The sequence below is a fragment of the Oncorhynchus tshawytscha genome, linkage group LG15, assembly GCF_018296145.1.
Source record: "Oncorhynchus tshawytscha isolate Ot180627B linkage group LG15, Otsh_v2.0, whole genome shotgun sequence".
Taxonomy (NCBI): Eukaryota; Metazoa; Chordata; class Actinopteri; order Salmoniformes; family Salmonidae; genus Oncorhynchus; species Oncorhynchus tshawytscha.
This window is the reverse complement of record NC_056443.1, coordinates 10,911,103-10,935,879: the sequence shown is the minus strand read 5'-3', so window position 1 is coordinate 10,935,879 and position 24,777 is coordinate 10,911,103. Positions and strand designations below refer to the sequence as shown.

At 45.9% G+C, this 24,777-nt stretch overlaps 3 protein-coding genes across 4 annotated transcripts in view; 1 reads left to right on the top strand and 2 right to left on the bottom strand.

The window, feature by feature from the left end:
• Positions 1–571: 571 nt before the first annotated feature.
• On the bottom strand, positions 572–8,437 carry LOC112214388 (protein mono-ADP-ribosyltransferase PARP12). The gene is made up of 8 exons (XM_024373075.2): positions 8,036–8,437; positions 7,533–7,668; positions 6,117–6,381; positions 5,895–5,990; positions 3,531–3,657; positions 1,940–2,108; positions 1,451–1,571; positions 572–1,231 (listed from the first exon to the last, which is right to left on the bottom strand). Exons 1-8 carry the CDS (start codon positions 8,362–8,364, stop codon positions 1,131–1,133), a joined length of 1,344 nt encoding a protein of 447 aa, XP_024228843.1. The 5' UTR covers positions 8,365–8,437; the 3' UTR covers positions 572–1,130.
• Positions 8,438–8,836: 399 nt separating this feature from the next.
• Positions 8,837–15,295, top strand: LOC112214386 (KICSTOR subunit 2). 2 transcript variants are annotated; one of them, XM_024373074.2, is made up of 5 exons: positions 8,837–8,999; positions 9,118–9,236; positions 9,479–9,720; positions 12,855–13,143; positions 13,826–15,295. In XM_024373074.2, exons 3-5 carry the CDS (start codon positions 9,480–9,482, stop codon positions 14,643–14,645), a joined length of 1,350 nt encoding a protein of 449 aa, XP_024228842.1. In that variant the 5' UTR covers positions 8,837–8,999; positions 9,118–9,236; position 9,479; the 3' UTR covers positions 14,646–15,295. The 2 variants fall into 2 exon arrangements, with proteins under 2 accessions (XP_024228842.1, XP_024228841.1); XM_024373073.2 differs by having other exon boundaries at positions 9,468–9,720.
• Positions 15,296–15,669: 374 nt separating this feature from the next.
• Positions 15,670–24,777, bottom strand: part of LOC112214385 (SLIT-ROBO Rho GTPase-activating protein 1-like) — a 30,428-nt gene continuing 21,320 nt past the window's right edge. Inside the window, 18 exon segments of the mRNA XM_042298133.1 lie at positions 15,670–16,605; positions 16,976–18,001; positions 18,004–18,255; positions 18,386–18,707; positions 19,231–19,344; positions 19,746–19,926; positions 20,317–20,390; positions 20,599–20,823; positions 21,491–21,596; positions 22,247–22,381; positions 22,467–22,544; positions 22,691–22,751; positions 22,827–22,860; positions 22,992–23,019; positions 23,345–23,429; positions 23,540–23,737; positions 24,312–24,413; positions 24,525–24,746. Coding sequence (XP_042154067.1) covers positions 17,843–18,001; positions 18,004–18,255; positions 18,386–18,707; positions 19,231–19,344; positions 19,746–19,926; positions 20,317–20,390; positions 20,599–20,823; positions 21,491–21,596; positions 22,247–22,381; positions 22,467–22,544; positions 22,691–22,751; positions 22,827–22,860; positions 22,992–23,019; positions 23,345–23,429; positions 23,540–23,737; positions 24,312–24,413; positions 24,525–24,746 — 2,376 coding nt within the window. The 3' untranslated portion in view covers positions 15,670–16,605; positions 16,976–17,842.

The window sequence follows — 24,777 nt, the reverse complement described above, 5'->3', positions numbered from 1 at the left end:
CTTTATTTCTCAAAGTTTGTATGAAAGAGACAAATAGTCATCACTGTATTTGCGTTTCATGACAATTGAGCTCAGTCAGAACTGGTGGCTAGCTGGAATCCATTTCATGACAGCGGTGAGTGATGGCGAGTGTGAATAACAAGTCAGTGGTTTGAACTACAGCGCTGCAGGGTGTGGGTCGCGGAGTGATCTTCAAGAAAACTGCAGAAAAAAGATCCAGTAAACCGCGAAGCACATGGGCATTTCCCTCTACAACCTCTACCCAAACTGAGCAGACTGTGGATAAGAGAGCGCAGTTGCACTTGGCCAAATTAATTCAATTAATGACATAATTATACATTTACGTCGCGACCCACCATTAACAGGTCCGCGACCCATACTGGGCGACCCAAACGCTGATCGATATGGTTTTCATTTAGAATATTAGGGCCAAATGATGTTCATAATAAGGCTTCTGTGTAAATAATTATGTTAAATATGGGGAGACATGAAAATGAGTCTGAGTATAGTATGGTCTTGAGTAACAGAAAATAGACATGTAGAAAAATGATTCCACAAATAAACATGCCAGACCAGTCTATAGTTTTATTATCACATCTTCATCTTTACATAAATATAGAGATGCATGCTAGGAAATAGAGTTATATACTAGACTGCGATGAACTCAAAACATGATAGATATTCAAAATGTTAAAATATACAGAAACATTTAAATACTTCCTCATTTGTCTACAGTCAGACAGTTTGTACATAAAAGACGAGTTGTAATTTAGGTATTGATACTTGATTACAGGAAACGTAAAAACAGACACCATCTGAGAGCACCGGGTTTTCCAATGAGCAAAAAAAATAAAGTAATTGCTAACGAAATGCATATTACATCAGTAACATTATTTGAAATTAGCAACACACTGTGATTTCCTGTTGCTGGCTCTTCATGGCTGTACCAGGTAGTCATCCCTGTGGTATTGAGTGACTTACATACCGTGTTGTATTAGGGTGACTGTCAGCCAGTCCAATTTATCCCCACTCACCAGATCCAGAGTAAAGGTACTCCATTCATTCAGAGAGGAACAGATCTGCCCATTTATTCCTCCTCTTTATTTTCTCTCTCTCCCTTCTCTCTCTCTCTACGGTGCAGTCTTGTTCTCCACTTCCATGATGGAGATGAAGCGTGGTCGGCGACGCACCCTCCTCTTGGTGTTGTGTTTGGGGTTCCGCTGGTACATGTCTGCAGGAAGGTGTGAAAGTGGAGGACAAGTTGATGAGGAGAGGGGCAGAGGCAATGAGGGTAGGGAAGAGAAAGGAAGGGTAGAAAAAAAAGAGGAGGAGTTCAAAGATGAATGACACGTCGTCCTGGTCACTGTATGTTTTGATATAAACATATTGATCGGGTTTATTTCAGCTATTTTAGTGCAGGTGTATGTTGGGGATGTACTAAGGGCTTTACCTTGAAAACGGAGGTAGTAGTTGCGGTGACCTTTCATAATGGTGACCTCAGCAGATCCGTCTGCCAGGTACGCTTCCTCCAGCTCCCGGGACGAGAGGGATGTCATACGCTGTTTATCGTCCTGACCGCAAGACAACCGCAACACCACCACATACTTAGGCCGGGATTCAATCCAAGGCATTTTATAGAGTAGCACACCGAACAGCCGACAATGCAACTTTTAATGGTAATTTCCCGACGTTCGCAGGAGATAGAATTAACGGTAAACGCTGCGCATGTGGGCTCATGCTAAATTAAAACTCAAGAGTAATGCGCTGCTCTATAGAGCGCCTGGCATTGAATCCAAGCTCTTATCAATACCGAATTCTCTTAAACCGTAACTCAACCAGAACAGCACCACTACTTAATATCACAGAATCCTCACAACCATATCAACAACAAAACAACAACCGCAAAACTCAATGCCGCCCATTTTCCCTCCAGACTCACAGGTCTTCCAAACTCAATCCAGTTCTCGTGGTCACCCTTGTAGTACCACAGCCACTCAGTGGTCAGGATGTAGTGAGCCGGCTTTGTTACCGAGGAAACCGTGGAGAGGCGCCGCACGGGGTCCGACTCCTGTGTCATCGTTAGGAAGTCTACTGGCCGAGATCCTGGACTGAGAGAGAGAGAGATGTTCATGGATTATTTTCCTTTTACAGTCAGACTTTATGGTATGTTGCCTGTAAAAAAAATAATAATCTGCAAATGTTTTTTAGAACCCAATTAAAACAGTCACATTTGTACCACATTCTTGCTTGGATAAGCCTTTTACATGTCCTGTGCACATGCCGGCAAGTTTAAGAGAGAGTACATGTGGACGGTCAGTGGCGGTCGATGCCGTTTAAGATGAGGGAGGACGATTTTTTATTTTATGAGCATTAACCAAATATAGCCTAAAGAAAATCACACTGATTAAGACAAGTCACAATATTTTGGTCAGGTAGGACAAGGCTACTAAATGACTGCAAGAGCAAAATAATCCACTTGTTAAGCTACATCACATACTGGCAAAATGTTCTGATCAGTGCTAATGAATGAGTCAACTAAACAAAATGATCACGAGAAGAATCACCTCAACTTAGCTAACATTTCCACAGCCTAATTGTAGCCTAACCCATATCCAAATGGAGATTCAGTGAAAATAAAAATCTGACATTGATTGATTGATTTATCAAGAGTCCCCAAGCTTGTCTCAAAGCCGCGCAAAACGGTGCTGAAATAGTTGACTACAAACGGGTGTCTTGTTTTGCACGCTTTGTACAAAATAATAAAATGCAGTACTACGGGATATTTCTTAACGTAGCTCTTTATTAGCTAGCTACAACTTGCATGTTCACTTATCTCCAACCATGATTAACTGCCATGACCTAACCACCTGGGTGGTCTTAACCAATCATAGCACAGTATGATACAGCGGGAAAATGCATCCAATTATAATTCAGTATGTTTACACATATGAATATTATAACGGGTAGGCTATGCTTCAAATGTAGTATAACAATTTGATGACTTTCGGAGTTTCAGTATAAGCAACAATTTAATGCCTTTCAATTCAGTGATGTTCATTCCCAAAGAAATGATATATAGATCCATCCAGTTGTGGTTAAGAAAACAGTTCATGTAGTGGGTTATGCGAAGAGATGGGTGAAGTGACATGCCTCGCAAAGTTTAGAACTGCCAGGAGGAAAGTAGAAAGGGCGCTGCCTAGCAACCATCATTGGTCCATTGTTGACATATGCAAAACATTTTGGGACTGTCAGCAATCAAGTTTTCAAGTTACATAACTTTCATAATAGAAAAATACAGACAGTATTTTGAGTGTGATTTTCCTTTGAGAGCATAGTGCGCGCCAATGCCGCCTCAGCATTACGGCTACATTTCATACTAAGCTATAGGCAGAACTTTACCTCAATCATGACTAGGTTGGTTCGCGTAAATAAAAGTTAGCAGGATGATAAAGTTGTCGGGAAAACATATTGGTTTGAAAAGGTGCACAAGAGTCCACTTTCAACTTTAGTGGGCATTTGTGAACCCTGACCTGTGTGTGTTCCGGGGATCACAGAAGGCTCTCTCGATGTCCTCAGTGTGATGCAGGTGTATCCAGTCGTTCCCATCAAACACCTCCCACTTATAAGGCAGGTTAAAATGCACACGTATACACTGGTCTGGGCACACAAATGCATTACACAAACAAGCATGTGAGAACCACAACCAAACATACCAAAAGCATAGAAATATACCAACAGCGGAGCATCAAGTCTGGGTCCAAAAGGTTCCATAACAGCTTCCACATCCAAGCTATAAGACTGCTGAACAATTAATCGAATGGCCACCTGGACTATTTACATTGACCTCCCCCCACCCTTTTTATCTTACACTGCTGCCACTTGGTGTTTATTAGAATAATAGTGAAGACATCAAAACTATGAAATAACACATATGGAATCATGTAGTAACCAAACAAAGTGTTAAACAAATCAAAATATATTTTAGATTCTTCAAAGTAGCCACCCTTTCTCTTGACAGCTTTGCACACTTTGCATTCTCTCTACCAGCTTCAGGAGGAATGCTTTTCCAGCAGTTTTGAAGTGTCACCAGCAAAGCACCCCCACACCTCCTACTCCATGCTTCACGGTGGGAACCACACATGCGGAGATGATCCGTTCACCTACTCTACATGTCACTAAGACATTGCGGTTGGAACAAAAAATCTCAAATTTGGACTCATCAGACCAAAGGACAGCTTTCCACTGGTCTAATGTCCATTGCTCATGTTTATTGGCCCAAGCAAGTCTCTTCTTCTCATTTTAGTAGTGTTTTTTTGCAGCAATTCAACCATGAAGGACTGATTCATGCAGTCTCCTCTGAACAGTTGATGTTGAGATGTGTCTGTTACTTGAACTCTGTGAAGCATTTATTTGGGCTGCAATGTGAGGTGCAGTTAACTCTAATGAACAGAAGTAACTCCGGGGGTGTTCCTTTTTTATTTATCCGTTATTTTACCAGGTAAGTTTACAGCAACGACCTGGGGGATAGTTACAGGGGATGAATGAGCCAATTGTAAACTGGGGATTATTAGGTGACCATGATGGTTTGAGGGCCAGATTGGGAATTTAACCAGGACACCGGGATTAACACCCCTACTCTTACGATAAGTGCCATGAGATCTTTAAATGACCTCAGAGAGTCAGGACACCTGATTAACGTCCCATCCGAAAGACGTTGGGATATTTTTTAGACCAGAGGAAAGAGTGCCTCCAACACCACTTCCAGCAGCATCTGGTCTCCCATCCAGGGACTGACCAGGACCAACCCTGCCTAGCTTCAGAAGCAAGCCAGCAGTGGTATGCTGCTGGCATACCTGTGGCGGCCCTCATGAGAGCCATTTTCATCATAGTGCTTGATGGTTTTTGTGACTGCCTTGAAGAAACTTTCAAAGTTCTTGACTTTTCTGGATTAACTGACCTTCATGTCAAAGTAATTTGATGGACTGTTGTTTCTCTTTGCTTATTTTAATTTAACTAGGCAAGTCAGTTAAGAACACATTCTTATTTTCAATGACGGCCTAGGAACAGTGGGTTAACTGCCTGTCATTTGTACCTTGTCAGCTTGGTGATTTGAACTTGCAACCTTTCGGTTACTAGTCCAACGCTCTAACCACTAGGCTACCCTGCCGCCCCATTTTGAGCTGTGCTTGCCATAATATGGACTTGGTGTTTTACCAAATAGGGCGATCTTCTTTATACCACCCCTACCTTGTCACAACACATCTGATTGGCTCAAATTCATTAAGGAAAGAAAGAAATTCCACAAATTAACAAGGTACACCTGTTAATTGAAATGCATTCCAGTTGACTACCTCATGAAGGCGGTTGAAAGAATGCCAAGTGTGCAAAGTTGTCATCAAGGCAAACAGTGACTACTTTTAACAATCTCAAATATAAAATATATTTTGATTTGTTTAACACTTTTTTGGTTACTACAGGATTCCATATGTGTTATTTCATAGTTTTGATGTCTTCACTATTATTCTACAATGTAGAAAATAGTAAAAAGAAAAGAAAAACCCTGGAATGAATAGGTGTCCAAACTTTTGACTGGTACTGTACATGTACAACTTACCTCGACTAACCTGTACCCATGCACATTGACTCAGTACCGGTACCCTCTGTATATAGCCTCCTTATTATTATTATTATGTAATTTTGTGTTGCTTTTAATTTTGTTTTTGACTTTAGTTTATTTAGTAAATGTTTTTTAACTGCATTTCATGAACTGCATTGTTGGTTAACGGCTTGTAAGTAAGCATTTCAAGGTAAGGCTGTTGTATTCTGCACATGTGACAAATAAAATTTGATTTGAACAGGCAAAAATACATAAAAACAAGTAGAAGAGAGCTCACCCTGGAATCTACAGTTCCTGCGTATGAAATGCAGACAAATCTCCTTCCTGTCCTCTTTCTTGATCACAGGCCTGGAGACCAGCTCACCTACATGCTCTGATACACACATATACAAAGGGATTATACACATACTGCAGACCAGGCCAAGAGAACAGCTCAGTTGCATAAATACTGCAGATCAAGCCAAAAGAACACATACGCTCCAGGTGAGGGATTCCGTACCTTTAGCATTGTAAGGTGTAGTGGGTGTGTTGAGGCGGTGGAGGTTCTGGTAAACGAAAGGCAGGTCTTTGATGATGTCACCGCTGAGGCCCCTCTCCTCCAGCATGCGAAGGCCATGCTGGTCGATGACGTGCTGCCTCTTGCACTTAGACCCGAACATGCAGTCGTCCTGCACAAAGTGCATGCACATGTGCATCTTGGTGCAGCCATCCCTGAAGGTACATGCGCCATGGGGCCCGGAGCCCTTGTTGTAGTGAGAGCACACCTGATGTCAGGAACACACAGCAACAATGTCAGAGACAATCATTGTGGCAATGCAGTCACACATAGCCAACCAGAGTGGCCAAGCAGTTGCCTTTAGAATACAAGGCCATCGTCAAAATGATCTAACCTCACACACCAAGAAGTTCTACTTTACCTCTTTGGGTAACAAATACTTCCCGGGGACAACCCCACATCAACAGCGTAAGTTTTTATATTTCCTTTTTTTTGTATTCTTAAAAAAATATATAAAAATCTTTATTTGCTTTTTTTGTTGTTCTTTTTTTTTTTTTTTTTTTTGGCACACAGGAAGTCCCACAGGTCCAAGGTGTCTTCATCTCAGATCACTCTTCTCCGACATTGGGCTTTAGGCTGGACGTGGTGGTATTTGTAGTGTTTTTAGTTTTTTAGTTTCGTCTTTTAAACATTTTCATGAATTTACTGTGATATTTGTTTAGACTGGATGAGCAAACATTACTCTCGGACAACTGAACACACGTTTTTTCCCTTTTTTTGTTGAGAAACTTGTTTGTGGCTCCGAGGCCTCCATATAGTTGTCCAATCAGATTCCAGGTGCATCTGGTTCGGAGAGGTATTGTCCAATCAGTATGCAGGATTCACTTCTCACTGAACCTGCCTATAAACTCATCCAGAATTCCCTTCCCTGGAATGCCAGGATGTAAGCTACTCCTGTCCTTCCCTCTTTTGGGGAGATAGAATGAGTAAGAGATAAAAGAGTGAGAGAAAAAGAGAAAGATTGAGGAGGTCTACACCTTCTACCCATGAGCTGGTAGACAAAGAGCACCCAGAACACTGCTACACTCCCTGAGAGCAGAAACCTGTAATGCAGAAACATCCCACATTTTACTTAAGGGAGCAAGACTTCATGGATCAAGAGAGACAAATTCACATACAAAGAGAGCAGGAGACACAGCATTGCATTTCTACTGTATTAATCTAAGGGAGAAAGGGTATATGAAAGTCTACAGGGGCTTAGGGAGAGATGCTAGGGATTTGAGCTGGGCTCATTTCTTAATGGAGACCGCCAGGCCTTGGTAAGGCTCCATCCAGGTGTGTAGTGGGGCTCTAGTCAGTAGTGGATCGGCCTGTGCTGTATATTCTCTGTGTGTTTGTTTCTGTGCGTATGTGTTTTACCTCCGGCAGCAGGGTGGGATCATTCTGCAGCAGTAACAGGAACAAGTCATCCTCGTGCAGCTCATGCAGAGTGCACTCCCTCAGGAGCGTGTAGTTATGCTCTGAACGCACGTCATGTGAGAACTTGCATTGCTTCCTACAGAGAGAACAGCACACACAGACAGACCGGAGTAGAGTATGTAAACAGACAGGAACGTACCATAAAGACATCAAGCATCATTTTGCTTTTGTGTAGGCTGCTGAAAACTCATTATCATTATATGCCTTGTTCCAAATCAAGGACTTTAAGGAAACATAGGTCATTCTGATGATAATAATAATAAATGTGCTACCACTACCTTACACACATTAGTGTACTAGACTAGAGGATGCAGGTGTTATTCGTCCAAATTGAGCAATACAGAATAAAAGGGGCGTGATAGCCATCTCATCTATGCTGCTGCTAGCTAGCCACTCCCCAACCTTGTAAAAAAAGTACTCACCACGGTCGAGGTTTCTCTTACCTGCCTTTCCCAAATCTACAGTTTCCATAAACAAAATATTTGCAAAGGTGAAGCTCCTGGCAATCTCTGCAATCTTGTTTTGTGTAATTTTTGCATAGTCGCAGCGACGTTTTGGCGACAATCACACAGTCAGTTCCCCATTCGTCCGTTCTCTCTCGGTTCCGCACCACAACAAACCGAGAACACTTCTTTACAATGTACCAAAAGTCGTCCTCAGTTATTTCAACACGCTGGAATACTTTCCTGTGCAATTGCTGGAAGGACAGGGAACCTTTGTTGCTGCATAATATACTGGTGGCATGATTAATTACTCTGGAGTAACTGGACATTTTTGGTGCCTCTCACTTGCGGATGAGAAGGCGGAAGTAGAAAACCAGCAACAGAGTGGCAGTGCTAGTAGTTCTACTTTCTCAACGCAGGGGCGATCGCGTTCAATTCAGAGCATCACAGAAATAAAAGTGGAAAGTGTTCTAAATATCAAACATTCTATTTTCAATAATCTGTTACCAATAAACCACACATTAATTAGATTTGCCCCCAATATTATACTGTTGATAAAAATTATTGGTAGTTGTGGTATAATTTCCCACTCTCTTTGGGTCTGTGGTCACGGATTATTTCATCCATTTGTGAATGATTAACAGTGTGAGATGAAAAAGTGTTTAGTGCTATCCAAGTACCCTTGTTAACCTTAACAATAACCCTTACCTAACCCTAACCTTCTTCTTCTTGCTGTGTGGCAAAAATGTGCGGTGTCAGGTTTTAGCAGAGTATTGAAAACAGTCGTTTATGTTTGAAGTCAATTGCTGCTAACACTCACCCCAGAAAATCTGAAGAGTGTTCAAGGATACTTTAACAGACAAATTAAATCACATTGAGTGTTCGTTTGCAGGTCTTGTAAGGTAAATCAAGATGGTTTTTCGTTCCCATGGCATAGGGGTGGCATGACTCTCGCTACAACCAGGTAAGTACTTCAATATTAACACAGCTCTATCCAACGAAAATGATGGAATTAAACACGTTTTTTTCATATTTCCATTCAAGTGTATTTCTGTAACTGTGGTTTTTTTAACCCCTCCAAGTCAGAAGAAGGCGCTAGACGTTCAGATTGCAACGATTCCGCCAGACACTTCTGCTTTGCCGTAGTGTTGTGATGTGAACTGAAACCAAGATGGCGGCGACGGAATAGCAAGTTAAATTGGTATACAATATTTTATTTACCGCATAATGTTTTATACATTTCTTTTGTTCTATGCCAGTGCTAGATTAACAATACATTCTGACAAATTCAGTTTGAGCCGAGAGGTGTTGCTAAATAGTTTTACCTAGATCTTTAGCTAGCATGATAGCAGTAGTATCGAGCAAGTATGCGACCAGTTTAGTACGGCAATAAATGTTCTATTCACAAGTTATCTTGCTGTATTAACGTTAGCTATCCTAAAGCATGATGGAGGGTCCGCGTGAGGAGGAACTGCGGCCGGTGCCTCGTGAGCGGGCGATTCTGGAGAGTTTCTTCACGCAGCTCGGAATGTTCTCGTTCGACCGGGCGAAGGATTATGTGGAGAAAGAGAAGGACAGCAGCAAGAGCGCAGGGGCCATCTGGGCCGCTCTCCTCGCCGCCTTCGCACACCTTGCCGCAGCGGAGAAGGCCTATCACAACATGACGTTCCTGGGACAAAAACTGGGTAAGAAGCACCGACAGAAAATGCATTTTTTGTTGCACTACAAAACTCATTGGTGTGGCAAAATGACACCCCTCAGTGCAATTAATGTGACCTATCACAAGTGGGACTAGTATCACCATGATGTTATTGTTCAGACGAGAAAGTCACGTTCCATAATAGAAAGTTGAAGTGTAGGTTTCTAACAGCAGGTGGCGATACAAGCCCAGATTTTTATGATTTATGTATTCAGCAGCACATAACGTTGATATTATGGGGGTAGGAGGAAGAACGTACAACTGGATAAAGGATTTCCTATTTGGAAGGTCTATCCGGGTAAGGAAGTCTCAGGCAGCTAAATGGTGGATAACGGTACACCACAGGGGAGCGTGATTCGACCTCTGTTGTTCTCAATCATAATCAATGATGTTTACTTGCAGTTATGGCCAGATATGGGGAGGTCATTATTTGCAGATTATGGGGCCTTATGGAAGAGGGGAAGAAATGTGACATACATAGTCAGGAAGGTACAGGAAGCAATTGATGAGGTAGAGCAGTGGGCATTAATGTGGGGATTCAGGTTCTCTGTAGAGAACTCTGTGTTCTTTACCAGGTAGGAGATGATATATGCTTGAGGTTATATGGAAGAAACCTGGAGAGGGTGGGGTCCTTCCAGTTCCTTGTGGTGTACTTTGACACTAGCCTGACCTGGACAGAAGCCATTGATTGAGTGATGGGAGGGTGTAAGGTGTAAGAAGGTGCTAAATGTGATGCGCTGTCTGATGGGGAAGGAGTGGGGGGCTGGGCATTCCTCATTGAGGACCATGTACAGTACCAGACAAACTCATTCAATGTTTTTTCTTTATTTGTACTATTTTCTACATTGTAGAATAATAGTGAAGACATCACAACTATTAAATAACACATGGAATCATGTAGTAACAAAGTTAAACAAATCAAAATATGTTATACTCTTCAAAGAAGCTTTCCTTTGCCATAATGACAGCTTTGCACACTCTTGGCATTCTCTCAACTAGCTTCACCTAGAATGCTTTTCCAACAGTCTTGAAGGAGTTCCCACATATGCTGAGCACTGCGGTCCAACTTATCCCAAACCATCTTAATTGGGTTTAGGTCAGGTGATTGTAGAGGCCAGGTCATCTGATGCAGCACTCCATCACTCTCCTTCTTGGTCAAATAGCCCTTACACCGACTGGAGGTGTGTTGGGTCATTGTCCTGTTGAAAAACAAATGAAGGTCCCACTAAGCCCAAACCAGATGGGATGGCAGTTCGCTAAATAAATCACTGACAGTGTCACCAGCAAAGTACCATCACACCTCCTCCGGTGGGAACCACACCCCCTACGGTGGGAACCACACATGGGGAGATCATCCGTTGAACTAGTCTACATCTAACAAAGACACGACGAGGTGAAACTATAAATCTTGAATTTGGACTAATCAGACCAAAGGACAGATTTCCACCAGTCTAATGTCCATTGCTCGTGTTTCTTGGCCCAAGCAAGTCTCTCCTCATTGGTGTCCTTTAATATTGGTTTCTTTGCAGCAATTTGACCATGATGGCCCTAATACACGTAGTCTCCTCTGAATAGTTGATGTTATTTGAACTTTGTGAAGCATTTATTTGGGCTGCACTTTCTGAGGCTGGAAACTCTAATGAGCTTATCCTCTGCAGCAGAGGTAACTCTGGGTCTTCCTTTCCTGTGGCAGTCCTCATGAGAGCTAGTTTCATTATAGTGCTTGAAGGTTTTTGTAACTGCACTTGAATAAACTTTAAAAGTTCTTGAAATTTTCGGGATTGACTGACCTTTGTTTTAAAGGAATGATGGACTGTCATTTCTCTTTGCTTATTTGAGCTGTTCTTGCCATTATATGGACTTGGTCTTTTACCAAATAGGGCTATCTTCTGTCTACCACCCATAACTTGTCACACAGCACAACTGATTAGCACAAATGCATTAAGGAAAGAAATTCCACAAATTAACAAGGTACACCTGTTAATTGAAATGCATTGGAGTTTAGTCGAATGGTAGCTTCCTGTAAGTCCACCATGGCTACTCCTGCCTAGTTGATTGAGAAGTGTTGGAGAGACGACAGAAAGATAGGGTGTTGATCCATCGGATTTGTTTAATATACATCTGGATACTGTGTATTAGGATTTTGTGGCCATTTACACAGATGGTTCAAAACTGATTCAAGGACAGGATGCACTGGGTCAGCATTTGTGGTGCAGGAATGTGGGGTGGCAGCCAGGAAACGTATTACAGATCATCTGGCTGTATATACGGCGGAGCTGATGGGCATACTGTTGGTCTGGATGTGGGTGGAAGAAGTCAAGCCAGCCAGAATAGTTATTTGCTTTGATTCATTCAGTGTTGATGAGTTTTCGGTCCTTTAGCTTACGTAGCACGCAATACCTGCTTTGAGGTACTACAAACCCATGGCAGGATACGATTTACTTGGGTCCCAGCCCATGTGTGGGTGGAGGGGAACGAGGCAGTTGATGTACTGGCTAAACAAACACTTAGTAGTGGGGATGTTGTAGTTTCAATGAGCAAGGCAGAGGCAAAAAGCCTGATATGGACAGAGATGGTGCAGAGATGGCAGGAACAGTGGAATAGAGATACTGAGGGCAGGTGTTTATTTGAAGTACAAATGAAAGTCTGGGAGTGGAGGATGGCAGGAAGGAACAGAAGAGAGGGTGCTATTTTTTTTACAAGATTAAGGATGGGACACCGCCGGTTGAATAAGACTTTAAATGTGATAGGAAAGTGTGATTATTGCCAGGAAACAGACAGTTGAGCGTGTATTGCCACAGTGTGGGCAGAATCAGAGGGAAAGAGGGAGAATGAGATCTAGTACGAGGGTGGAGGTAAAGCACCATAATGTTAGATGCCAACCGCCGATAAAACCCACAGAAGACAGCACATCACGTCTACCCCACACTGACGGGGTCGGCTGGAAGTGGATGTTTACCTTATTTAACCCAGTTTCCATTTCCCCTGGAAATTCGGTTGTTGGGACTTTAAAACATCAGCTACGTTAGGTTATAGCTCCACAAACAACAATTTCCAACATGAACTGTTTTCTCTAAGTTGCTCCAATATGTTAATCAGGATCATATCCCACTCTTGCAGGCGGCCAGTCGTTCTTCAGCCGCAAGGACTCCATCCGCACCATCTACACCTCCCTGTTCAACGCGCTGAGGAAGGTGGTGACCATGGGGCGCCACGCCCAGCCAGGCTCCGTACCCTACCTGGAGGACCTGCTGTCTCACCTGTCGGAGCAGCTGTGCCACTTCACCCAGGCCCGCATGGAGATGGCTGACCTGTATGAGAAGATGCACGCGCTGGGTAGCCAGAAGAACATCAACTCAGAGGAGCTGGTCATCACCCTCGAGGCAGTGCTGCAGAAGTACAGCTCCAGGTGGGTGGGACGTGCCATGTGTGTAAGCTCAGCTGTGTGTGCAGGCTGTGATAGTGTGTGAGTGGCTGAGAAATTGCAGAAACGAGAGTATGGGGAGGGAGGGGCGGGTGGTGGGCGAGCACGACAGGGGAGGGAGGGGTGGGGAGATTTCTGCTGAAATCAGCAGATGTAAAATTGAGCTCAGCCGGAACCAAAGCAAGCCCAACAGAATTGCCCACTGTGCGGCGGAGTCGCAGTTCACACTGCAGCGAGTCACAATCTGGCACACATGGGTGGTTGTGCAGTCAGGGTTGAAGGTGACTTTCTCGCACAGCAGTCGACACTGCCAGGAAACGTAATCAGCACTGAGAATACACAGGATATTAACTGCTAATCAGGGCCAGAACCTCCATACCCAGTCACACACACACAAATGTGCATAGTGCACACACCCTTAGCAGCACAGAACACCAGAGACATCCAATTCTGTTCTACGGCCACAGTCCATCTCTTACAGTATATTAATTAGCATTAGTGCTAATGAGGCTATTTATCATTAGGATAATTGGTCTTACAGAATAGTGAACACGATTGATTCGTAGTGGAGTGTGATCAGTTAAGGCTACAATCTTGACACCAGCAGCATTTCTCCCTTATATTAGATATAGCTTTCTCTCCAATGACCCCCTCCATCTCCTCCCAGGTTCCACCACCCCATCCTGGGCCGCTTGGAAGGGGGCTTCCAGACAGAAGTGGATGTGGTGACACAGCTCCTGCGCTGCCAGGCCCAGGTGTCAGAGTGGCACTTCCTGCCCGCCCTGCTCAGCCTGCACGGGGCTAGCTCTAAGCTCACTGCCTGGGGACAGCTCTTCCAGCGCCAGAGGGAAACCCGAAAGCACCTGTTCGGAGGCCAGTCCCAGAAGGCCGTGCAGCCACCCCACCTGTACGTGTGGCTGCAGCGCCTCCAGGGGGCGCTCCTGGCTAAATTCAGCTTCTACTTCCATGAGGCGCTGAGCAGGCAGACGGTGTCCGCAGACATGAAGGCCCTGACAGCACGCACGGCGCCCGATTACCACGGCAAGATCTGTTCGTTTATCCGCAAACACGATGCCAACAACGTGTCGCTGGTGTTCGACAACCGCGGCTTGGACAGCTTCCAGGGCCACGGCTACCACCACCCGCACTCGTACCGCGAGGCGCCCAAGGGTGTGGAGCAGTTCCCCGCCGTGGTGTCCCTTCCCGGGGGCGAGCGGCCACTCACGCACTGGCCCAACGTCATCATGATGATGGGCGACCGCGAGGCGGAGCTCAACACGCTGGACAAGGTGGTACACTTCTACGACGACAAAGTCCAGAGCACTTACTACTTGACCCGACCAGAATCACACTTCACCCTGGTGGTCATCTTCGATGGCAGGAAGTCCGAGAAGGACTCGCACATCACCGCCTTCCTGCAGGAGATCTCTGGCTCGCTGAGGAACTCCAAACCATTCAGCACCCTCAAACCTGGCTCTAAAGGCTGAGAGAGAGATGCCCTACTTCATATACATCGTAAACTGACTGTCCCCATAAAGGGGCAGAGTGTGTGTGTGTATCGTTATAAGAGAGACGAGGGATTGTTCCAGTTCCGTAGACAGACAGGATGGACAAAGTTGTCTAATCATTAGGAAAGCTTATTGAGTAACATTGTTGCAATATTCTGATTTGGTTTTAGCTTCTTAAAAATGGGTGTCCAGGACCTTTTGCTTTACGACTTGATATTTAAAATATAATTAGAACCTCAGCATTAGCTTGTTTTAAATCAGAGAATGGCTTGAACCCGTGGTCCAACTGTTGGTTCTGTTGAGCATTGTGCTTTGAATTCTTTAGTTTGTTTTGCCAAATCAGTTCCAGACCAAAGATGTGCGTCACTGACTCTTAGACGCAGTGTGGCCTTCTCACAGTGAACGTTTGCGCGGTTTCTATTCCAACACAGGATAGCCAACTTCCTATCCCTCTCAGGGATATAATGATGCTATGTACTGAAGTCTTTTGCTTAATTTATGTATACTTTTAACATTTGTTTACCGTTTTTACAAAAGTGCTTAATTTGGTTTCACTGTATGTCATCTTATGTAGTTGTACTTATTTTGCCGTTTAATTCCCAAATAAAGTTGAGACGACTGTAGAAAAAAAGCAGCATGACGTGTGTGTGTGAGGTGCTTTCACATGTTTCGGAAGCTACTTAAGACAGCAGGGTAGTCTAGTGGTTAGTGTTGGACTAGTAACCGGAAGGTTGCAAGTTCAAACCCCTGAGCTGATAAGGTACAAATCTGTCGTTCTGCCCCTGAACAGGCAGTTATAACCCACTGTTCCTAGGCTGTCATTGAAAATAAGAATTTGTTCTTAACTGACTTGCCTAGTTAAATAAAGGTAAAAAAATAAATAATAATACGGACATTAGTGAGTGTTCAGACAGCCAACTGTAGCACGTCCCATCCCCTTTTCCGACCCCACTCACACGCCGCAGGTGATAAGGCAATAATGAAGGCTCGACGAACCAAAACGCACTTGTTAATTTCTTCCCTTTTATTTATAATATAAATACAACATCAATACTATCCACTTGGGTATAAGAGCTTGTCTTTAGGAAGCTCAGGAGTTTCAGATACAGCAACAGACTAAACCATTTCCTTTAATTATCAGACACATTCAGAGAGAAACCAACGTCCCTTAAAATGCACCTGTTCACATGTTATAATGCTACATGCCAAGTACACAATTTTTCCAATACATCAAAGTGCAATGTCACAATAGATTAACTCTAGGATTCATAATTCAGTCTTCTACCTAAACACTTTGATTATTTCATTCTAAGTGCTGCTCTCTGTTCGGGACATGCGCGAGTGGATTAAACTCCCCACAAAGACGAGGGTAAAAAAAAAAGGCACTTTCACATTGACACACACAAACCGATGCACGCCCATAGCCCATTCTTAAAGACACACATCCCCAGTACTGCTCAAACACACACGCAACAGTTCCCAACCCAGTAAAGAGGACACATTCAGTGTGCTGCTGTTCCAAGTGTATTTTGGGCATTTACACTCAAAAGCCCCACAGCCTGTTTGCTTACTGTGAACTTAAGGTTATTTAGTGACTTCAGTCTAACACAACCAGATACACCATATTCCCACACACACCAACTGCCAGCAACACGCACCCCTGTCCTGCACATGTTCTGTTACTAAAGGCAGACATGAATAATCCATCATTTTATCCACCATCGCACTTACAAAGGAACAGAACGAGGGCAGGCAGAGGAAACACACACAGACAAACAGGGTAAGGGGAAAGAAGTCACACACACACACAGGTCGAGGGAAACGTACTCTACAAACTCCTAACCCCCTCCACCACTGTACCTCAACTATTTTTCCCCTGGCCTGTGTGTGTTCACCTGGCCTGTGTGTGTGTGTACCTGGCCTGTGTGTGTGTGTGTACCTGGCCTGTGTGTGTGTGTACCTGGCCTGTGTGTGTGTGTACCTGGCCTGTGTGTGTGTGTACCTGGCCTGTGTGTGTGTGTACCTGGCCTGTGTGTGTGTGTGTGTACCTGGCCTGTGTGTGTGTGTGTGTACCTGGCCTGTGTGTGTGTGTGTGTGTGTGTACCTGGCCTGGCCTGTCTGTGTGTGTGTACCTGGCCTGTCTGTGTGTGTGTGTGTGTACCTGGCCTGTGTGTGTGTGTGTGTGTGTACCTGGCCTGTCTGTGTGTGTGTGTACCTGGCCTGTGTGTGTGTGTGTGTGTGTGTGTGGCCTGTGTGTGTGTGTGTACCTGGCCTGTGTGTGTGTGTGTACCTGGCCTGTGTGTGTGTACCTGGCCTGTGTGTGTGTGTACCTGGCCTGTGTGTGTGTATCGGTTGAACACGAGAAGGCGGTTTTCTAGTAGTGAGGGTTAACGCCGCTGCCGGCCCCTGTGACATTATTGCCCACTGAACATTCAATAGAGAGCTGAACAGTCGTTAAATACTGGAACATTCATTAAATAGCTGAACATTGGTTAAATAGAATGTGAGTTTTGTCACCAATGCCTCGAGAGGCTTCGGTTGAGGCATTAGTGAGCTTAGCAGCGGAACGAAGTGAAATAGAAAATAATTTAAAAAAAGATCACACAGACATCCGCCCTTATGTTTCCACTCTGTGTGAGCCTCCTTTTACCCATCAGGCACATCTTCACTCCGCATTGTCCTTTTCTTTCGCGTCGCCAATGAAAATCGCTCGTAGATGCAGCAGCCAATCGAAATACACTAAGAACACAGCAGCCTTTTGGTGATAGACCTTCATTAGCTGAGGAGCCTTTTGTCATTACATAGTCAACGTTCACATCACTGAAACTACATTTCACTGGAGGAGAACTACACTTCCCACACATCTGTGACTACATCTCTTTTACAGGATAGGGTTTCTGCTTTCTTTAGCTTTCCCATTTTACACAGCTACCCTTTGATAAATGCTTTGATACATGGAGAACGTTAACTCCTACACACCAAGAAGAGAGTACACACCAACCTGACGACACACATAAATATCATGGCATATCATAGATCATATATTATTTTGTATTACTACATAAAAACCGTTTTAGTTTCAGATCTGTCCTACCACTTTCTACCCTTGTTCAGGTTTCTAAACAGTAAGCAGGTACCCTGTTCTCCCACTCTTTATTTTGGCCCGGTTTGGCTCATCACATGGTGCAGGACTTGTCCAGCAGCGGGGGCAGAGGGGGGGTGTTGCTCTTGGGCGGCACCAGGGGTTTCGGCCTCAAGGCTGGGGGGCGAAGCGGGGCTCCCATACGGAGAGGAGCCCCCACTACGGGCTTGAAGGAGCCCAGGGTGTCGGGGGAGGGGTTGGTGGATCGGATGGGTGCGGGAGGGGGCCAGGGAGGGGAATGAGGGGGCTCAGAGGGCTGAGGGGACTAGGGGTACCAGGAGTCCCTGGGGTGGAGGGGGTGCTGTGGGGGCTGGGCGACTCGGAGGAGCAGGCAGTGATTGGGCTGTTCTTAACCTGCTCCAGAGTGTCCAGGACCACGTCAGGAGCCGGTCTGCAGCCCCCACGCCTCAGCTGCCCCAGAGCCACACTCACACTCTCCTCTATGTCCTACAGAGAAAAGGGAACGAGGAAAGAGAGAGTGGCAGAGAGAAAATATAAGATGAAGTATGTTTGTTTTTGTATAATTACTGTATGTACTTGTGTGTGTGTGAAAGTATGTGCGTGTGAGAGAGTGTACCTGTGCCAGTGTGTCTGGGTCCAGGGTTCTGGAGCTGAAGCCGTGCTGCCCGCTGCTGGAGCGCCGGATGGGCGTGTCTTCAGGCCGACGCAGTGAATCGTGGCGGCTCACGGTAACCGTTACCGCGGCAGTGGAACGGCGACGACGCTCAGGGCTGTCGAGAGGCGGGGTTAAGCCAGTGCCCCGCCCCAGAAGGAGCTCCCGCGGGCTGAAGTGACCAGTGACGGGCGGCGAGTTCCTCTCCAACACACTCCCGTTACCATGGTCTTTAGAGCGACCGAGGGGGCGACGGAAAATGTCAGTCCGCTTCCTGCGGTGGCTGCTGTTGAGAGACGTACAATATGGAACGTTAGCTAAGATTAGAGCTGGACTAAATCAATACAATCCACAAACCGCTAGCTTAGTTTGTTAGCTTTGTGCATTTTATAGGTCTGTGGTGTATTAACTACTAAACTGTTGTAGGTCTCTGGCGATCTAACTACTGACGTGTTGTAGGTCTCTGGCGATCTAACTACTAAACTGTTGTAGGTCTCTGGCGATCTAACTACTGACCTGTTGTAGGTCTCTGGCGATCTAACTACTAAACTGTTGTAGGTCTCTGGCGATCTAACTACTGACTTGTTGTAGGTCTCTGGCAATCTAACTACTGACCTGTTGTAGGTCTCTGGCAATCTAACTACTGACCTGTTGTAGGTCTCTGGCTAACTACTGACCTGTTGTAGGTCTCTGGCGATCTAACTACAAAACTGTTGTAGGTCTCTGGCGATCGAACTACTGACCTGTTGTTGGTCTCTGGCGATCTAACTACTGACCTGTTGTAGGTCTTTGGCGATCTGACTACTGACCTGTTGTAGGTCTCAGGATGTCTGTCAGTAGGAGAGCTCAGCTCACTTCTGGCTCTCTTGTCATCATTACTAGTGCTCCCACTGTCGCTGTCCACTGTTGATGCAGAGTCAGGCCTGAAACACCACACAGCACCTCTTACCAACTAATCAGTGTTAAACAGAACCTGTTACCCAACCAATCAGGGCACTAACAAATCAGACAAATGACAAGTTAGTCAATCAATACTAGTGGCCAGTAATTGTTCACTCCAATCAATTTAATTTATAACTTAGGTCATCAATCAATTCAGTCAGTCAATCAATCCCCCAAAACATGTTTAAAGAGTCAAAAAGGGGCAGTTCCTTTGATACAGTAAAAAGGAGTTGAGCACGTACATTTTCATTCAATAGTTAATTTGATAACAATCCAGAATGGGATGCCGCTGTAGGCATATTTTACAGACATGTTCTCTTGGCATGGCCGTGTCACTTAGTGTGTATGCTATGTGCTAGCTATGCTGTAGCCGTGTACTTGCCTGTCCTTCAGTGTTATGTACTGGTGAGGCACCAGGCCATGGGTGCCGTTGAGTCGCCCCTCCCACCAGTCATGTGATGCACGCTGGAACAGCTGCAGGGTCACTCCCTTCTTAAAGGAGAGCTCCCGCCCCGACCGGCCCGTATAGTCAAACCTGGCCACTGCCTCTACTGCTTCCCCCTCTGAGACAGAGAGAGAGAGCGAGAGAGAGAGAGAGAGAGAAATGGAGAGAGGGGGGGTGGGAAGCGGAAGGCAGAAGGACAGAGAGATAAGAGCCAAATCGTATGATCGAGGGGGACCTGTCAATCACTAATGTCCCCGGCTTGACCTTCCGAGCTCAGCCAATGAGGAACGAGGGGGACACGAAAGAGAAATCAGAGCTTAGAGTCTTAGCTAGCCATCACCCCACCGCCTCCCCCTTACAATGGGAATCACACACTGCACACAGCGAAAGACGACAGAGGGAGAGAGGGGAGTCTCTATGCTAGCTGTTGCCATGGAGACAGCTCTCTACCCATTGGTGGATAAGAGAGAGAAGCCCACTGGGTGATTGTGCAGAGGTCAGAGCGTACCCTCCTCACTGGTCTGAGTCTCTGTGCCGCCATCAGGCTCCGCCTCCCCACCCGGCTCGCTGAACGGACTCTCGCTGGAAAGGATAAATAGAGTTTGGGTGTGAAGGGAGGGAAAGGGTAAAAAAGGGAGTGTAAGCACCATAACTGCAGCAGTCAGCAATATTAGACAGACTTTCTAGAACCGGGCCCCCTTGGTACTTCACAAAATGGATGAACAGAAGGATAAAAGCACAGATGGTTGGTTGCAAGGCTGGAGTATACAGTATAGTCCATCTGCCTCACCAGTACTGGTCTCCGGTCATGCACTTCTCATAGATGGGCCCAGGCAGCTCCGGGGGGTCGGGGAAGATGTTGTCGTGGTGCAGGATGACCGTCTTGATGACCTCATTAACATGCGCCTGGCAGGCCACCTGGTCCAGGGCGTCGGGCGTGGGCAGCAGGGTGGGGCCGAAGACGATGGCCAGATTCCCAGCATCCATCATGTTCTCATCGCTGTACTGGGATAAGCTGGGCAGGGGGGCACAGGGCAAAATGTTACTACTTAAACACCACATCACCATGACCAGGCAGGAAGTAAAACACTAACTCCAGGATACAAACAGAAGTATACGGAATGTTCATCATACTCATACCGAATACTGCAATCTAACACTCTGCAATCTAACATTCAGACTCTGCTGTGGTAGATCACACCTGCACCTCACACTTCTCCCTCTCTCCTCCCGTTCACACTTCCTCCTCCATCTCTATTTGGAGCTGCAGAGATGAGACATCGTGTTCAGCCAAATAGACAGACCGTGTTGTATGTGGTTCTGTGTGATCTAGACTACCGCAGACCTACATGTTCTCGACTAACCCAGTACTGGTTCTATGTGTTCAACACATGGTTCTATGTGTTCAACACGACCTGGTTCTGTGTGCTCTCGACTAACCCAGTACTGGTTCTGTGTGGTTCTCTGGGTTCTATACTAGCCCAGACCTGGTTCTGTGTGCTCTTAACGAGCCCAGATCTAGTTCAGCTTGGTTCTATATGTTCTAGACCAACCCAGACCTGGTTCTGTGTGGTTATATGTGTTCTAGTCGAACCCAGTACTGCTTCTGTGTGGATCTGTGGGTTCTAGACTAGCCCAGACGTGGTTCATGTGTGGTTCTGTGTTAGCGTACAGACACTCACTGGTTGAGGAAGGCGAACAGGTATCTATTCACGACCAGAGTCGCCCGTGGAACACCCAGTAGAATCTTACGAATACACTGAGCTCTGTCATACAGGCTCTCTATACCTGTGGGAACACACACACACACACACACACACACACACACACAAAAGCTGTCAGTAATATTCCCAGGAACTCATGAGGTGTAATCCTGAAACATCCTGAAATATAAGCAGCCCAGAGAGAGGCAGCTAGCTCTCTGTGTGTGTTTCAGAAAGACAGAAAGAGACATGGCATTGGAGACGTGTGTGGGAGGGAGAGAGAGATAGAGATACAGAGAGAGAGAGAGATAGCGGGACCCATTTTGACAGTGCCAAAATGGAATGTATTACTCATAAGACTTTTTATTACTGCATTTCAAAACGGCTCTTTTTGTCAATGAACAGGCGCTGATCATTTATGGAGACCTAAAACTAACAGTGCATTTATGTGAAGAATGTAAAGCAATTGGAATCTGTTGCATTTTAAATACGTTTTGAATTAAGGGCCGTATCGACTGGTGAAAAGGTCATTTTTACAACACATTGCGTGTTAGAGCTGTCCAAATGTCAGCTGCATTCATGGTAAATCACAAAACCTTCACAGCTGATGCTTTTTACAAACACACACTAATTGCATACACACAAAAAAAAACACCACTCCCACCTTTAAAACAGTGACCCCTGTCCTCCTGTCCAGCCACCTCCCACACCCTAGAGGAAAGAATTGCTACTCACGGACACAGGAAATGAGGTCATTGAACCTTTCCTTGGGAAAGAGGGGGTTCTCCAGCCCCCGGAAGTAGAGCTTCAGCACACCGGCCACCGAGTTGATGTCATGGTTATTCTCCTCGTCAATCAGGGGGTCGTTACCTTGGGAACAGAGAGACGGACATGGTTAGTTTCCTTTCCCCTGACCTGGAAGCACAAGTATGATGACCTCACAGTGATCGCTCACCTCTCTCAAATGAGTTCTTGATGTCGTTGACCTCCACCTGCGACCCCGACACACGGAATATGCCCTGGTGCTGAAGACCTGAAGGAGATGGGAGGCGGTTATGAGAGTCTAATCATGTGTCAGTACACATCAGAGGGACTTGAAAAGGACTTGGCTCCTAACCCCTAGCCTCCAAATTGGCTAAGGGGAGGATCCACCATGTTGTTTTCAACAGTCGGACTCACCATGGAGGTTGATGTAACGGATGCAGCTCTCCACCAGCAGAGGAATGGCTTTAGTCGAGTCCTAAAAAAACACATCCAGGCAATTAAGCAGCCACCAGACACACACAAGCAGCGGGAGGAACAGTGGAAACATTACCTGGTGATTGCTATGGGAGTTCTTTCGTCCACGGCTAGGGAGAGAAACAGAGACAACAGTGACTCAGAGCTCTGCAAATTAAAACTAAGACGAGAGGTGAGACAATTTAAAGTATAGAAGCGGATAGAACAGTGCTTCAGTCAATAACATGTTTAAGAGCTATACCTGGTGGTCAGCGTGTCTGCTATATGCCCTGGAGAGACATGAAAGACACAGGCAGACAGAGAGAGGGCAGGTTTTTTTATTGTCAGACAGGGAGGGCATTAGCACATAAGGTACATATCTCAGCCATAAAAGAGGCAGTGAGAGAGATAGTAGTTACAAAAAGATAGCCTTGTTTGACCACCCTGATATCGCAAGCTCACATTCTGTTTCACTACACACACGGGTTCGAGTGAAGCAAAAACGATAGCCCAGCGTGAATCAGGCTAACAAAGAGAACGAGAGAGACTGAGAAAGAAAGAGGGTAGGTCGCGAGAAAGAATCGAGAAAGCAAGAGAGAGCGTGAGGTCTCTTACCCTCGGCCATGGCTTTCTTCAGCAGGTCGTGCTTGGCCTGTAGTTTGGAGATCAGATTACTGCCCTCCAGATACTCACGGAACTTCTGCGGACCACAGACAGAAGCACATGGGGCGTTTATTAACTGTACATTTACCTAACTGTCGACATCAACTAGCCTGTGTGTGTGTGTCTGTCTCTGAGTGCGTGTCTCACCGTGAAGTAGAAGAGCTCCGTCTCCTGTTGGTTGGCACGGCGCTTGGCGAGGCTGGGTTTGTTTAGGTAGCCGTCCGACACGCTGGACTTGACAGACTCTGAAGAGGGACTGTGGGTGAAACTCTGGGAAACGTCATAGTCATCCAGCACTGACATGTCCTGGAGGGTGGTGAGAGTGGCCCCCGACGTCTTCTTCACCTGTAGGTAAATAGAGTTAGACCAAAGTAGTCGCTCACAGAGGATGTGTGGTGTATGTGTGTGTTCATGTACTTGTGGATATGAGGTTTGAGCGAGCGTGTGTGCACATCTTAAATCTGTATGGTGCAGGTGGTGTGTGAGAGTGTTTATTTGTGTATGGTAATTACGGTGTGTGCGTGTGTGTGTGTGCTGAGACATGCAGATGCAGCTCATTACTCCAGTCTTCATCAGCACTTCTGTGCCCTTCAGGGTTAGATAACAGCTGCCCTCCCATTCCACAGCAATTGCATATATAATCTTCTCAACCGTAATACACACTCCAAAAACACATTATAAATAACCAAAAAAAAGCTCTAGCTTCAGGGCACGAAAATGGTTTATTTATAAGTCTACCTCTGTCACAAAATCACTCCAACCCAATCTCCCTCTCCTCCGTCCCACAGCATGTGGTCAGAGAGTCAACCAAACTACAACACAGCACACTGGGAAACTGTATAGGTCTGGTATCACCTCTCCAGCAAAGCACACTGGGAAACTGAAGTACATTTGACTGTGTGATAAATGTGTCTCTCACCTCCTCGTTCTCTATCTTCAGGGTGGAGAGGCGTGACTGGAGCTGCTGCAGCCTAGATGTGAGCTCTGCCTGCACCTGTGGCTGGGCGGCTATCTGGGTCACCTGACAGGAAACAGGAACAACACACAGCATGACCGGGCGCCTACCGGGGGGGGGTGCGTACGTCTGTGTGTGAATCCGTGCTTGTGTGTCTTTGCACTTTTGCGCACTCACGGGGTCCCCCATGTGGGGCTGGAAGCTGAAGCGTGGCGGGGGGCAGAAGGCAGTGGGGTAGAGGCCCAGCAGGCGCTGCCTGTCTCGGGCAGGATCCAGGCCCTCTACGGCCCCCTCCAGTACCTCCAATCCTGTCCGCCTGGAGGCCTCCAGACTCAGCTCTGCAGACAGGTAGGTCTTCAACGCACGACTCAGACTGGAATGGTACCCCAGGTCACAACACTGAGGGAGGGAGGGAGGAGATGTTAATGTG

Bases quoted from the DNA above. Each gene is read 5' to 3' on its own strand.
- LOC112214388 (XM_024373075.2), bottom strand. From the start codon at position 8,364: ATGTCCAGTTACTCCAGAGTAATTAATCATGCCACCAGTATATTATGC. The intron at 5,991-6,116 runs GTACGGAATCCC...TGTGTGTATCAG, and splicing joins TACACCTTACAATGCTAAAG to AGCATGTAGGTGAGCTGGTC. The intron at 1,572-1,939 runs GTGAGTCTGGAG...TCTTGCGGTCAG, and splicing joins GGATTGAGTTTGGAAGACCT to GACGATAAACAGCGTATGAC.
- LOC112214386 (XM_024373074.2), top strand. From the start codon at position 9,480: ATGATGGAGGGTCCGCGTGAGGAGGAACTGCGGCCGGTGCCTCGTGAG. The intron at 9,721-12,854 runs GTAAGAAGCACC...CCACTCTTGCAG, and splicing joins GTTCCTGGGACAAAAACTGG to GCGGCCAGTCGTTCTTCAGC. The intron at 13,144-13,825 runs GTGGGTGGGACG...ATCTCCTCCCAG, and splicing joins CTGCAGAAGTACAGCTCCAG to GTTCCACCACCCCATCCTGG.